Below are 13,700 nucleotides of genomic sequence, written 5' to 3' on the forward strand. Positions count from 1 at the left end.
AACACTACACCACACCACACCAAATCACACAATACCCACACCACACCACACCACACCATGCATGATGTCCTATTCTCATCCTCCTGATCCCCCACACCACCTCACAATAAATATACTGTACATGATGTGCTATCTTCACCCCTCCTCCTAGCACACCACACAACACCACACCACACCAAAACACACCATACCACACCACACCATACCATACTACACCATACCACAACACCCCACACCAAACTGTATCACATGAAACAGCACCAAACCACACACCACACCACACCACCACACCTGTCTTCCATAACACCCACTACACCTGTGCCTGATAGTCGAGTACATAACAATATGAGTGCAAAGGATAGTCTCTGTAACACATGTTTCTGATGCCTCCTCCACCACGATGGGTTGGCAGCCTGGGAATAACACTCATGAATGAATTACGAGTGCATCCCAGCTCTGTGCAACTGCGTAAAATACCCTGCCCTTTCCAATATAGGGTTTTTACCGCCTGTGGCTGAATAAGAAATGGTATTCGTTGCGTCTGTCAATCCATCTGTCTGTGTCCGTCTGTCTCCACGTCTGGGCTCTAACTTTTGATAGTAACGATCTAGAAGTCTCAACTTTTGCAGGCGGGTTACCAGTGACTTTATCTAGGTCAGGTTTATATATGTAGTCTTGGGTCAAAGCTAAATTCGCAGGACTAAAAAATAAAAATCTTCCTAAAGCTGTTGGATGTTTCCTGCTTCTATTTTTTTTTTTTTTATGAAACAAGCTCCTGACCAGAGCTACAGTGAAAGGCTACGAAAATATGACTTTCCAAGAAATTTAGTTTAGGGAAGACTTTGAACTTAGGGCTTAAACATACTTATCTACCCCGAGTTAAACAAAATCGTGTGGTGGCAGCCTGATTAAAATGAAGACAACAACTGTAGTAATGAGGCTATGGGAGACCTCTCGAGGTAAATTTATTAGTCCCCTCTGCCAGAGGACGTCTTTGTTATCTTCCAGCTAACGTCACACAAGTCAATGGAATAAAAGACTTAAAGAAGGTCTTAGAACATATACTGAATGCCCATCCTCCACATCTTATCTGCCTCAAATGCTTTTATTCAGCTTAAGTATGGTCTTTACTTTGGCATATTTGCTCTAACCTGAAGAACATCCCTAACCCCCTTCAGCTTATTTGACGGCCATATGACTAGTAACAAGGAGACTTCTTCCTATGGCATCATTCCACCTTATTGAATTTCATGCCACCACGACTTAGTATTCAAGTTCTGAGAGCGGCTACCAAAATGGACTTACTTACTTCATCCTTCAGCCTTGTCGAATTTCATGTAGCCTTGATTTAGCATTCAAGTTCTGTGAGTGGCCCATTTCCATCAGATAAAAACAAACCAAACCAGAACAAAAACAAGCAGACACCAGTAAAGATTCTAACATCACCTCTTTCTCTCCAGACCCACCAGAGTGCATGATGGAGCCTGTGACGACCCTGGCTGTGGGGCGTGGCGAGAGGGTTAACATCTCATGCAGGGTGGCCAGCAATCCACCAAGGTCAGTACACAGGTTATCCCTAAACAGCGTCACTTCCTTATCAACTAATTCATCCCATATCCCCCCTTTCTCCACCTCCACACAGTGCCACTTTCTTACCAGCTAATTCCTCCCCTGTCCCCCCTTTTTCCACCTCTACACAGTGTCACTTTCTTACCATCTAATTATTCCCTTGTCCCCTCCTCTTCACCTCTACAGTGTCACTTCCCCATCACCTAATTTCTGCATTGCCATCTCTCCAGTGTCACTTCCTCCCCATCTAATTCCTTCCCTGTCTTCGTCTATCACCTCTAAACAGTGATACTTTCTCACCATCTAATTCTTCCCTTGTCCCCCTCATTCAATCTCCACCCGGTGTCACTTTGTTACCATGTAATTATTCCCCTTGTCTTCCGATTTTCAGTGTCATTTCCTCACCAGCAAACTTTTCCACTGGTCCTCCCTTTCCTTGCGATATCGTGGCATCCGCTACAACTACGTCAGATGATTTCCTTGTCAGGCATGCATGGGTCACTTGTTCGGTATTGTTATTGTCCACATTATTACAAGTATTGGTATAATATTAAGCTTATTTACCGCCGCTGTTAATATTCTTTGTATTATTGGTGTTGCTGTTGATATTATTAAGTACCGAATAATGTTGCTACAGATATTATTCTCAGCAGTATTGTGTATTATTATTACCAAGCAGAGTATGGTATTGTTCCCTTACGTGCTGATCTGTTTATGCTCTGCTATAATAATACTCGCGTATTCATCGACAGATAAACTGAACGGTTTCAAATAAAAAGAATGATATATTTCTTACTACATCAAAATAATGAAACAAATTTGCTTGACACGTCGCAAGTAATAATAATAATAATAATAATAATGATAATAATAATAATAATAATAATAATAATAATAATTATTATTATAACTGTATTTTCTTGTAGATCTCCGTGATCGCTCTATGACTGTAGTTTTTCTAACAGTGCTATTGAAAAGTGAAACACAAATTTAAGGACACACACACACACACTTAGGAGGGAAACAGGTGTGGCAATTTTTCCCGATGTAGTTTGGACAAGACACTATCTCTGATACCATTGTGCGAAGGAAACATGTATCTTTGAACACACACACACACACACACACACACACACACACACACACACACACACACACACACACACACACACACAAACCTAATAATACCAAGTCCCGAACGAAATATGGACCATTATTACGTGCGGCTGGAAAACAAAATTTATTGCAGTTTGAACCAAGAAGTAAACACAATAAAAAAGAAAGAAAGAATGAAAGATGGAGAGAAGAGAGAGATAGACAGATAGATAAACAGACAGACAAAGACAGACAGACAGAATGTAAGAATGAATAATTTAATAATAAACATATACGTAATAAAATTAATATCATACAGATGATTCAGGCTCCCTTACACGCAGCTTGACAAAAGATTATAGATCAAATTATTTAGTGAAGTAGTACAAATAACAAAATCCGTTCAGTAGTAGCACAAACGGAAGGAAGAAAAAATAACAATACGTAAACTGTAACATAACTCACCGTCATAACCACAGGGAATGTGTGCGGTACATAATCTCTGCAAATCAGAACCAAAAACTTAAAAAAATATCAGAAACAAAAAGAAAAATAAAATGGAAAAAAGAAAGAAGTGTTTGCAAAAAATGTATATGAAGAAGTACAATCGATCAAAAAAACACAGATCGCACAGGAGGAATCTAATGGTGTCCTAAATGATCAATTCAGCTCATGATATCCCAAGAAAATCATATATACTTCAATCTGAATATACACAGAATAAGAACACTTCCTACTGATTATATAGGAAATGTTACGAGTAAACGATATCAGAAATTGAGATACTGTTCCTTAATGGGGTCAAAGAGCAATTTCCTGTACCCATCGTTTGTGGCATCAAACTGTTTCACGTGGAATGTACACTGATTTTCTGATCGACTGTACATTAAGGTACGTGTACATACCGTAAGAAGGTGGATGCAAGTTGACTTCTTACCTGAAAAAGAAAAAAAAGTTCAGTATATAGGTATGCAACATAGATATGACATTAAACGCTTGACAGATACAAAAAAAGCACTTGGCTGATGGAGAGAGAGAGAGAGAGAGAGAGAGAGAGAGAGAGAGAGAGAGAGAGAGAGAGAGAGAGGCGGTGGGGACTGCACACTCATCAGACTGAAAGATGGACCAAGACACCATATGATAACTACAGACTGATATAGACAACTAAAAACTGAAATGGCAAAATACACAATTAATAACAAGCAATTCCATTAAATCAAGAATCCCTTCAGTACGATAACGCCTTTATCAGCTACTTCTCGCTAGCACCAGACGCTTTTAACGGGCTGACGAAGAGCCCATCAGAGTACAGGGGTTTGCAAAAATCTCCAATTACTCCTTTAGTAATCTGAGAACTTATCTTATTTTTGCTACCTTTCCAATATTATGTTCATGTTAGGAAGGGGAGGGCCCACCATCCACTCACTCGATGTACTGCTACCTTTCGTTGACTCAGCTATAAGCCAAATGGTTTTCTGTGTTCCAGGAAGCCTTTTACAACGTTGGGTGTCAGCCATATAACCAAATTACGCCTGGTGATTGTGTGCTGAGATGCTCTAACCGGATGGGGCCCAGGGTTTACGTTCGAGGGATTGTTGGAGCCTTACTGCTAAAACAATGCCGTTCAAGGGATAGAAAGGACGGACAACCTAACTTTAAACATTGGGATTGAGTGGCCAAGTCCCCTGGTTTTTACGCTCCTTACAATACGGGACTGCCTGAAGACCGATAGCTATAGATAGACAGAAAGACAGACAGGTGGACATGAATATAAAGATGGTTAGACAGATACACAGATGGACAGAAAGACAGACAGATATATTGGCAGATAGATAGGTTGATTGACAGAAAGACAGAGATAGATACATGGACATAAAGATATAAATACATAGACAGATTGGGTCTTTCACCGTAAGGGAAAGGCGAACACTGTATATTAATCTGCACTACATCAAAAACTTGGTGCAGATGAGAAAGTACACGGGAGTAAATGGGATAAAAATCTTTCTTCATTTACATTTTGCCAAGAATCAATAACTTCACGATCTACTCCATTAAACCCTACATGATTTTATTTACCTAGTCAGGCACAGCAAAGAGGTTGAAATAAACACACACACACACACACACACACACACACACACACACACACACACACACACACACACATTCAAAACGGCATCACATAAAAAAGAACACAGCATTTAAAATCACACATACTGATACTTACATAGGTGCACACATTAAAAATTCAAATGCACACACGCATACACACACACACACACACACACACACACACACACACACACACACACACACACACACACTGACACACATTCCAATCTCGGTTTTCCACACAGGCAGCGCTCGCTCTCTCTCTCTCTCTCTCTCTCTCTCTCTCTCTCTCTCTCTCACACACACACACACACACACACACACACACACACACGCACAACCACACACGCAAGCACAGACACACAATACCTTTCTCGGGTCGAACCAGAAACATTATTCCCCCAAGAGTTACCGGTGCGCCGTGTGTGTGTGTGTGTGTGTGTGTGTGTGTGTGTGTGTGTGTGTGTGTGTGTGTGTGTGTGTGTGTGTGTGTGTGTGTGAGAGAGAGAGAGAGAGAGAGAGAGAGAGAGAGAGAGAGAGAGAGAGAGAGAGAGAGAGAGACACACACACACACACACACACACACACACACACACACACACACACATTCCCTTCTCCCTTCCTCCTTCTCTCTCTCTCTCTCTCTCTCACACACACACACACACACACACACACACACACACACACAGGGGCCTGGGACGGACAGGACAAAAGTTATTGGGAGGAAAAGTGTGTCTCGTCTTGAAAGGCAGGACCGAATGTTTCTCTCTCTAGTTTAAAGGCGAATGTTTTATTGTGTGTGTGTGTGTGTGTGTGTGTGTGTGTGTGTGTGTGTGTGTGTGTGTGTGTGTGTGTGTGTGTGTGTGTGTGTGTGTGTGTGTGTGTGTGTGTGTGAGAGAGAGAGAGAGAGAGAGAGAGAGAGAGATTTGGGTATACACATAGACAGATAGACACATACACAGACAGACAGACACACAGATACATATGTACTGGATATACTGTACATGTAGGTGTGTGGAAGTGTGAGTTCAGGTTTGTTTGCACGCATGTGTTTGAGTGTGTGAGTGTGAGGATTTGTGTGAAGTAGGAGTGTGCTTGACATATACGTGTGTGTGTGTGTGTGTGTGTGTGTGTGTGTGTGTGTGTGTGTGTGTGTGTGTGTGTGTGTGTGTGTGTGTGTGTGTGTGTGTGTGTGTGTGTGTGTGTGTGTGCTTTATAAACCCACATGGAATTATGAAAAATGTACATATGTTAGTGTTTGTATAAATATATAGCCTATAAATGACAGTATATAACCGTTTGTGCTAAATGTATATGAATGAACTTTGTATTGTAGATAAACCTTCACGTCTATGTGCAAATGTTTGAGGGATTAATGTGCGTGTGCGTGCGTGCCTTTGCGTGCGTGGGAGGGGATAAGCGTACACTTTAGCGTGCGTGTTTTTTGCGAGAGGGCGGGGATTGACAGCTTGATGGAAGTTGTGTGTGTGTGTGTGTGTGTGTGTGTGTGTGTGTGTGTGTGTGTGTGTGTGTGTGTGTGTGTGTGTGTGTGTGTGTGTGTGTGTGTGTGTGTGTGTGAGGCTCCAAGTGCTTGTCTGTCTGCCAGAGAACCCTATGACCGGCCGTGTGTATGTAAGCTAGATGTGTTCACATATAATCTATGTGAGTATCTGTACTATATAAGCCAGGTGTGTGTGTGTGTGTGTGTGTGTGTGTGTGTGTGTGTGTGTGTGTGTGTGTAAAAACCCCGTGTACGTGTGTGCGGGTGGGGCGGAGTGATTCAGTCAGTGTGTTTGTGTACCTTTTGTCCTGACGAGTGGAATATTGGCCAGACCCACAGCTTCCTTCCTTCCTTCCTTCTTTCTTTCTTTCCTTCCTTTCTTCATTCGTTCATTCCTCCTTCCTTACTTCCTTCTTCATCCCCTTTATACCTTCCCTTCTTCCTTCCTTGCTTCCTTATTTTATCTCTCTTTAATTCCTTCCTTCCAAATATAATCCTTTTCATTTCATTTCCGTTTATTATTTACCTTCGTGTATTCTTCATGTCTTCCGCCTTTTCCTCCTCCTTTTCTTCCTTCATCTTTTCTTCCATTCCCCCCTATTCTCTTCTGTCTCACTTCCTCCCGTCAACTTCCCCTTCCCTTCCCCCTTTAATGTTTCCTTTCTCATCCATTCTTCATCCCCCCCCCCTCTCTCTCTCTCTATCTATCTATCTATCAACCCGTCGATCTATCTATCTCCGTTTATGTTCCTGTAAATAAATTGGAGAAACCATGATCGACCCTTCCTTCCTTCCTTTCTTTTACTTTCTTTTTCCTTCTTCCTTACTTCTTCTATTCATTACTTCCTAATTTCTATTTTAAGTCCGTCTCCGATATTTACTCTCATTAATTTTTCCATTTTCCTTCCTTTCTTCCTCCCTTTTTTTATACTTCTTTTTTTCTCTTTCTTCTTCATTCGCCCATTATTCCTTCTCAATTATGTGTTTATCCCATCTCCTCATTCCCTCCTTCCTTCTTCTCTTCTTTTTCCTTCTTTCCTTCCTCCTTTCCCCTCTCTTACACAGGTCTAATTTCCATTTCATTCCACCATCCACGGTATTTCTCCTGATTCATTCATTGTTCTTTACTCGTCTTTACCTTGAATATCCTATCGTTTTCCTTCCCTCATACTTACTTTTTACATAACTTTATTCGTCTCCCTCCTTCTCCTCCTCTTTCTTACCTATTACCGTTTAATATTCTTCCAAACTTTTTTTTCCCCTACTTCATTACTTCCGGATAATGTTGTTTTTACCTGTCCGTCAGTCCGTTTGTCTGTCCCTCACATTAAAGGAAAAGCAATATAAATACAATGATTCTACTTAACATGCATCCGAGTCCACACCCGACAGTCCGTTCCCTTAACACCGAACCGTCCATACTGAATCACTGCAGGGCTATTTTACTCAGCACTTTGCCTGGCGGTATTGGTGGAAGAGTTTTGTGTGACATATCGGCTGGTGTTGTGGAAAACGAAATTCAGATCATTAACCTGCTTTCTGCTCCAACTGGTGATCGATCTTGCGATTTTACGAACTGCAATCTATCCTTTCGCTTGACCAACACTTCCCTCAACGTACTCTAATTCTGGTGGTTACATAAAAGTTTGCTCACCCGTCCGTCTGTATGTCTGAAACTCACCTTAAATAAGAGAAAAAAATAACTGAAATGAGTGTTGACCACCACCAGGCTGTGCAATTTATACAGTATGTTAGACGCCGACCCTATAAAAACTATGAAAACCAATCTCCACATATTTCTCAAGCTGACCTGGTAGAAGGGTTCTGTCTTTGAACACTATCTAGACTAACTTCATCCCTTTTTTTTTTTCTCTGGAAGATAGGAACTTTCCCACAGATTTTCATCGTACTCCTACCACGTTTCGATAATCGGGTGGGCAGGTAAACAAACAAGCAGGAGTGAAAATAGTGGAGAAAATCATGAGGCAGTTACCAGGGTGAATAACTCCTCCATACTCAGTACCTCATCAGTGCATCCTCGTCTTCTGATATAAAAGATACACTCACGAACATTCAAACATCTCATCAATGGGAAGGTCTCCGTAAAAATTAATTACCATCCTCCGAATATTTTTCTTTGTGGACAGACAGACAGACAGTCGGGCAGACAGAGATATACAGCCACACAGAAAGGAAAACAAACAGAAGTGAAAACCAAATCTCCCTCTCGTCGGTGGCAAAGGTAACTAATGGAAGGATCAGAATTAAAATTTATGGGCATATTGATACTGCCAAATGGATGAAGTATTTGTTGGGCATGGTACGTACACTACTAACCGTCCTTTTGCTCTTCATTTTTCCTCCTCCATGCTTTTTTCTCCTCCCTCCTCCTACTACTGCTGCTTCTTCCTTCCTCCTATTTCTTCCTCCTACTGCTTCTTCCGTCCACCTATTTCTTCCTCCTACTACTGCTTCTTCCTTCCTCCTTGTTTCTCCCCTCCCTCCTCGCTCATCCTTCCTCCATCTCTTCATTCTCCTAGTTCTCCCTTCCTTCTTTCTTATATTCTTTCCGTTAAGTCTTCTTCCTTCCTCCTTTTTCCCTTCCTCCTCTTTTCCCTTTTTCTTCATTCCCTTTACCTCCTTCAGTCCTGACACATGGAATATTGGCCACACCCATAGCCGCCTTCTTTCCTTCCTTCTTCCAATATTTCTTCCTCTTTCCCTTCTTCCTTCCTTCCTTTCTTCCTTCTCTCGATATTCCTTATCTCTTTACCTTCTTCTCATTTATTCCTTCCTTCCTCTCATTATTTCCTTCCTCCTCCCAATATTTCTTACCTCTCTTTCCTTTCTTCTCATTCCTTCCTTCCTTCTTTGTGATTTCCTTACTCCATTCGCTACTTGATTTCTTCTTTGCACCCTCTACCTCTTCCTTTAATTTTCATCTTTTTTTATCATTCTCATTCTTTTCCTCCTTCTTCCTCTTAACCTACTTTTATTTCTCTTTGTTTTTTCCAATAAATTACTCCCCTTTTCCTTGCTTTCTTCTTCCCTCTTTCCAATTCCTGCTTTTTCCATTCCCCTACGTTTTTTCCACGCAACTTCTTGACTTCCTCCTCTCTTTTTCCCTCTCTTTCCTCCTGTTTCCAATCATTACCTCCTTCATATATTGTTCCTCGTCCTTTTTTCTCTCTTCCAATCCGTTCGCTTCTCTTCTCTTCCTCTTTCCTCGAATATCCTTCCCTCTCCATTTTCTCTTTCATCCAAACTTTTTCCTTCTTCCATTTCCTCTTCTTCGCCTCCCCCTCCCCCCCACGTCTGTGCTGACCACTGGAAGAATGGCAAATCTCTCAGCTTCCCTCCTTCAATCTCTCTTTCATTCTTTCTTTCTTCTCTTTCTTTTCTCTCTCGATCTATCTATTTATCTATCTGTCTTTCTTTCCCTCTTTCCTGTTTCCTTCCTTCATCTTTTTTCCTCACGATTCCACGATTCTTCCTTCTTTTTCTTCCTTACTTATCCTTCTCCTCCCAGTTGTCCCTCTTTCCTCCCCTTCTCTACTTTCTTCATTCCTCCCACCGTCTCCTTCTTATTAATTTCTTTGCTTTCTGTCCTTTTTTCTTCACACTTTCTTCCTCTCTTCATTTCTTATTTTCCTTTCATTCCCTACGCTTCGTCTCATTTCCTTCCTTCCCTTTCATCTTCCCCTAATTCTTCCTTCATCCTTTCTCTCTTTCCTATTCTTATGTCCACCCCTCTCTTTCTTTGCTTTTTCTCCTTTCTTCCCTCATTTCTTCCCTCAGTTCCTTCCATCCTCTCTTACCTAACTCTTCCTTCTTTTTTTATCTCTTCCGTCCTTCTTTTCTTCCTTCCTCCCTCCCTTCCTTACTTATTTACTTCCTCTTTTCCTACTCTTTCTCCCTCCTTTCCTTCCTTTCTGCCTTTGCTTCTGTTCCCTGCATCTATATCCCCGTCCCTCTTATCTGCTTCCTACTTCGTTTCAAGCCCTCCCCTAATCTTATCAATTTTTCTTCCTTCTTTCCTCCTCTTTCCCTCTATCTTCCTTCCTGTCTTATTCTGCTCTTCCTTCCTTCTATTTTCTTTACTATTCCTCCCATCCACTCTTTTTTCCTGTCTTCGTCCATTGTACTTCATTATTCTCTTACTTTACATTCTTTCTTTTTCCATCCTTCCTGTTCTTATTTATTTAATTTATTGTCTTATTATCTGTTTCCTTCCCAATTCATCCCCAAATTTTTTTCTTTTTCCGTCTTTCTCACTCGTTCTTCCTTTACCTCTTCTACACCTGTTTCGCTTTTCACTATTTTCCTTTTAGTTTCATTTTCTTTCCTTCCTTCCTTGTTTTTTTGCTTTCTCTGTTAGGCTACTCGACTTTCTAGATTTTCATCTCTTCCCTCCTTTTCTCTGTTATGTCTATCTGTCTGTCTCTCTATCTATCTATACTGACGGCACATACTGTAAGACCGACAAAAAGACTTCCATGACATCCTGTCCCTATTCAGTAACGACCACTCTTCCCACGACACACCAACCCTCCCTCATATACTCTCACACCTCATCTCTCTCGATTTTCTCTCTCACCCTCCAGCCACCCTACTCTGATACCCTCTCCTGTTCAATCATTCACTCCATTCATCCCATAACCCCAAATACCTCACAGTATTTCTTAGTATTTTCTCCTAGACTGTCTTTCCCTCTACATTCACCTTATACAGCCAAACCACCTTTGAGTACTTTTATGCATTCTCTCCAAGACAGTTTCTCACTCTCCATTTGCTCAATATGGCCGACCCATCTCACAGTACTTTTTTTTGCAACCTACCATAGTCAGTCTCTCACTACCTCAGAGCAATTCCTTGTACTCTCCTCACAAAACCTACACCACGATCTTAACGAATCCATTCATCTGCCCATCGATCCCTCCCATTCATTCCACAGGCAATTCTGAGGTAGCTTGTTTCAACAGCTTTCAGTCGTGATTTATGTTCCTTAAGCAACGTCCATGCTTCAGCACTGTACACTTGCTTTAAAATGTATTGGTGCACATTTCGCGCGAGACAGTCTGATACACAGGCGACGGCGATTGCAAAATGCCTGATGATTCCATTTTACATGAGGTAAACCTGCTTTACATGGAATGCTTTATATCGCAACCTTGTGATACTTCGTGGCTAGTTTTGTTGTACGACATTCAGATGATAAAAATACTCTCTCTCTCTCTCTCTCTCTCTCACACACACACACACACACACACACACACACACACGAATTCGTTCCCAGGCCGGAGTGGGGAACGATCTGATATGAACTTCGCTAAGAAAAGATTTTATTGATCTTACTCATGACCCAATGTCATAAAAATACCGGTCCTGAATGAGTCGGCTCTAGCATGAATTCAGTGTGTGTGTGTGTGTGTGTGTGTGTGTGTGTGTGTGTGTGTGTGTGTGTGTGTGTGTGTGTGTGTGTGTGTGTGTGTGTGTGTGTGTGTGTGTGTGTGTGTGTGTGTGTGTGTGTGTGTGTGTGTGTGTGTGTGTGTGTGTGTGTGTGTGTGTGTGTGTGTGTGTGTGTCACGATCGCCATTACTCCCATCACCATAAACACACACATTAGCTACCATTTTCCCCTTTATCACCATTACCGGAGCTAGTTTTATTCTAGTAACAAACATTATCATGATTTCCATTCAACTGCCATCACTCCCATTATCACTGTCCCTACCATCACTCCCACCACCATTCTCATTACAGTAATTCCCGTTACCAATTCTGTTATCATTATTCCTACTATCACTTCCAGTACACCTATTACTTTTATTACCATTGCACGTATTACCATCAATATCATTATCTTAACAATATTACCCTTACCAATACTACCATCATTACCATTATTACTATTACCATTGTTACTGGTATCACTATTACCATTACTATCACTATTACCATCATTACCAATACGATTATCAATATGATTACCATTATCGTCAGTACCCATTATTACTTACACCATCATTACCATTACCACTGCCACCATCAACACTATTATCACTAAGCTTTATTATCACTATCACCATTATTACCGTCATCATTATCATTCCTAGTATCAACATTACTATCACGCCGATCATCACTCTCACCACTTCCACTATCACGCTCCCATCACACTATCATTCCTATCATCAACATTACCATCACTCAGATCATCACTCTCACCACTTCCAATATCACTCCCCCATCACACTATCATTCCTATCATCAACATTACCATCACTCCGATCATCACTCTCACCACATCCACTATCACTCCCCCATCACACTATCATTCCTATCATCAACATTACCATCACTCCGATCATCACTCTCACCACTTCCACTATCACACCCCCATCACATACATCCCCTCCCCTTTCCCCAACAATAACACAAAGCGTTTAATTGAGCACAGCCGCAAATCACACTCTATCACCCCCATGCACACCGAAATGTAGGGTGAATGAAAATGAATTAGCACCTGTGAATGAATGCGCCCATGAATGGAAATATATACAGGGATAGGCTGGTGAATAAGTTGCAGTATAGGAAGAACTATTTCAATACACATACATCACCAATAAAAATACTGGATCAGAAGGTATGAGCGTGTGGATGAGTGTAGGGGAGAGTTACTAGGTATACGGTGATGAATAAATGAATAGGCATGTATGAATGAATGGATGAACGTTAATATATTACATTAATGGACATGTAAATAAGTAAATACCTATGAATGAATGAATGAATGAAAAAATGAATGAATGAATAAGTAATTGAATGTGTGAAAAAAAAATGGGTGAATGAGTAAATGAAAGAATGAATGAATAAATGAATGAACGGGTGAATACAAGTTTGAATGCATTTGCTCATGACGATTTGTGACTCCCGTTCGTGATACCTTTTCTGCAGTGAATAAAATCGTCTCGGGGCAGCTAGAAAAAAAATAACAAAAATATGCCATTACTGTAGAGGGGGTTGAAAATACAGCTATGCGACTATCTACCAAAATGTTAAAATTGGAGGGAACTGTGGGTTATGAATGCAGTTGCCAAATTTAGTCCATGCACTGCAGATAGATGGATGGACAGGCAGACAGACAGAAACACACACACACACACACACACACACACACACACACACACACACACACACACACACACACACACACACACACACACACACACACACACACAGATAGACAGACAAACAGACAGACGAAAAAGACACAAAATGCATCAACTGGCCAATAGATAAGACACGACTGTCATTTCAGCTCCAGTAAACTACCACTCGATGACCTCAATGGAATAATAATAATAATAATAATAATAGTAATAAACCAGTCCATGCTACCCATTTTAGGCCCCGAATA

The 13,700-nt window shown here is 41.1% G+C and overlaps 1 protein-coding gene across 1 annotated transcript in view; it reads left to right on the forward strand.

The window, feature by feature from the left end:
• LOC145411662 (neural cell adhesion molecule 2-like) overlaps nt 1-13,700 on the forward strand; it is a 567,063-nt gene that overhangs the window by 442,406 nt on the left and 110,957 nt on the right. Inside the window, exon 10 of the mRNA XM_080281667.1 lies at nt 1,461-1,557. Within this exon, the coding sequence (XP_080137793.1) occupies nt 1,461-1,557 (97 nt within the window). The remainder of the gene's footprint in view (nt 1-1,460; nt 1,558-13,700) is intronic.

Source organism: Coenobita brevimanus, chromosome 90 (genome assembly GCF_032717465.1).
Source record: "Coenobita brevimanus isolate Jiangsu-jjx chromosome 90, ASM3271746v2, whole genome shotgun sequence".
In the NCBI taxonomy this organism is placed as follows: domain Eukaryota; kingdom Metazoa; phylum Arthropoda; class Malacostraca; order Decapoda; family Coenobitidae; genus Coenobita; species Coenobita brevimanus.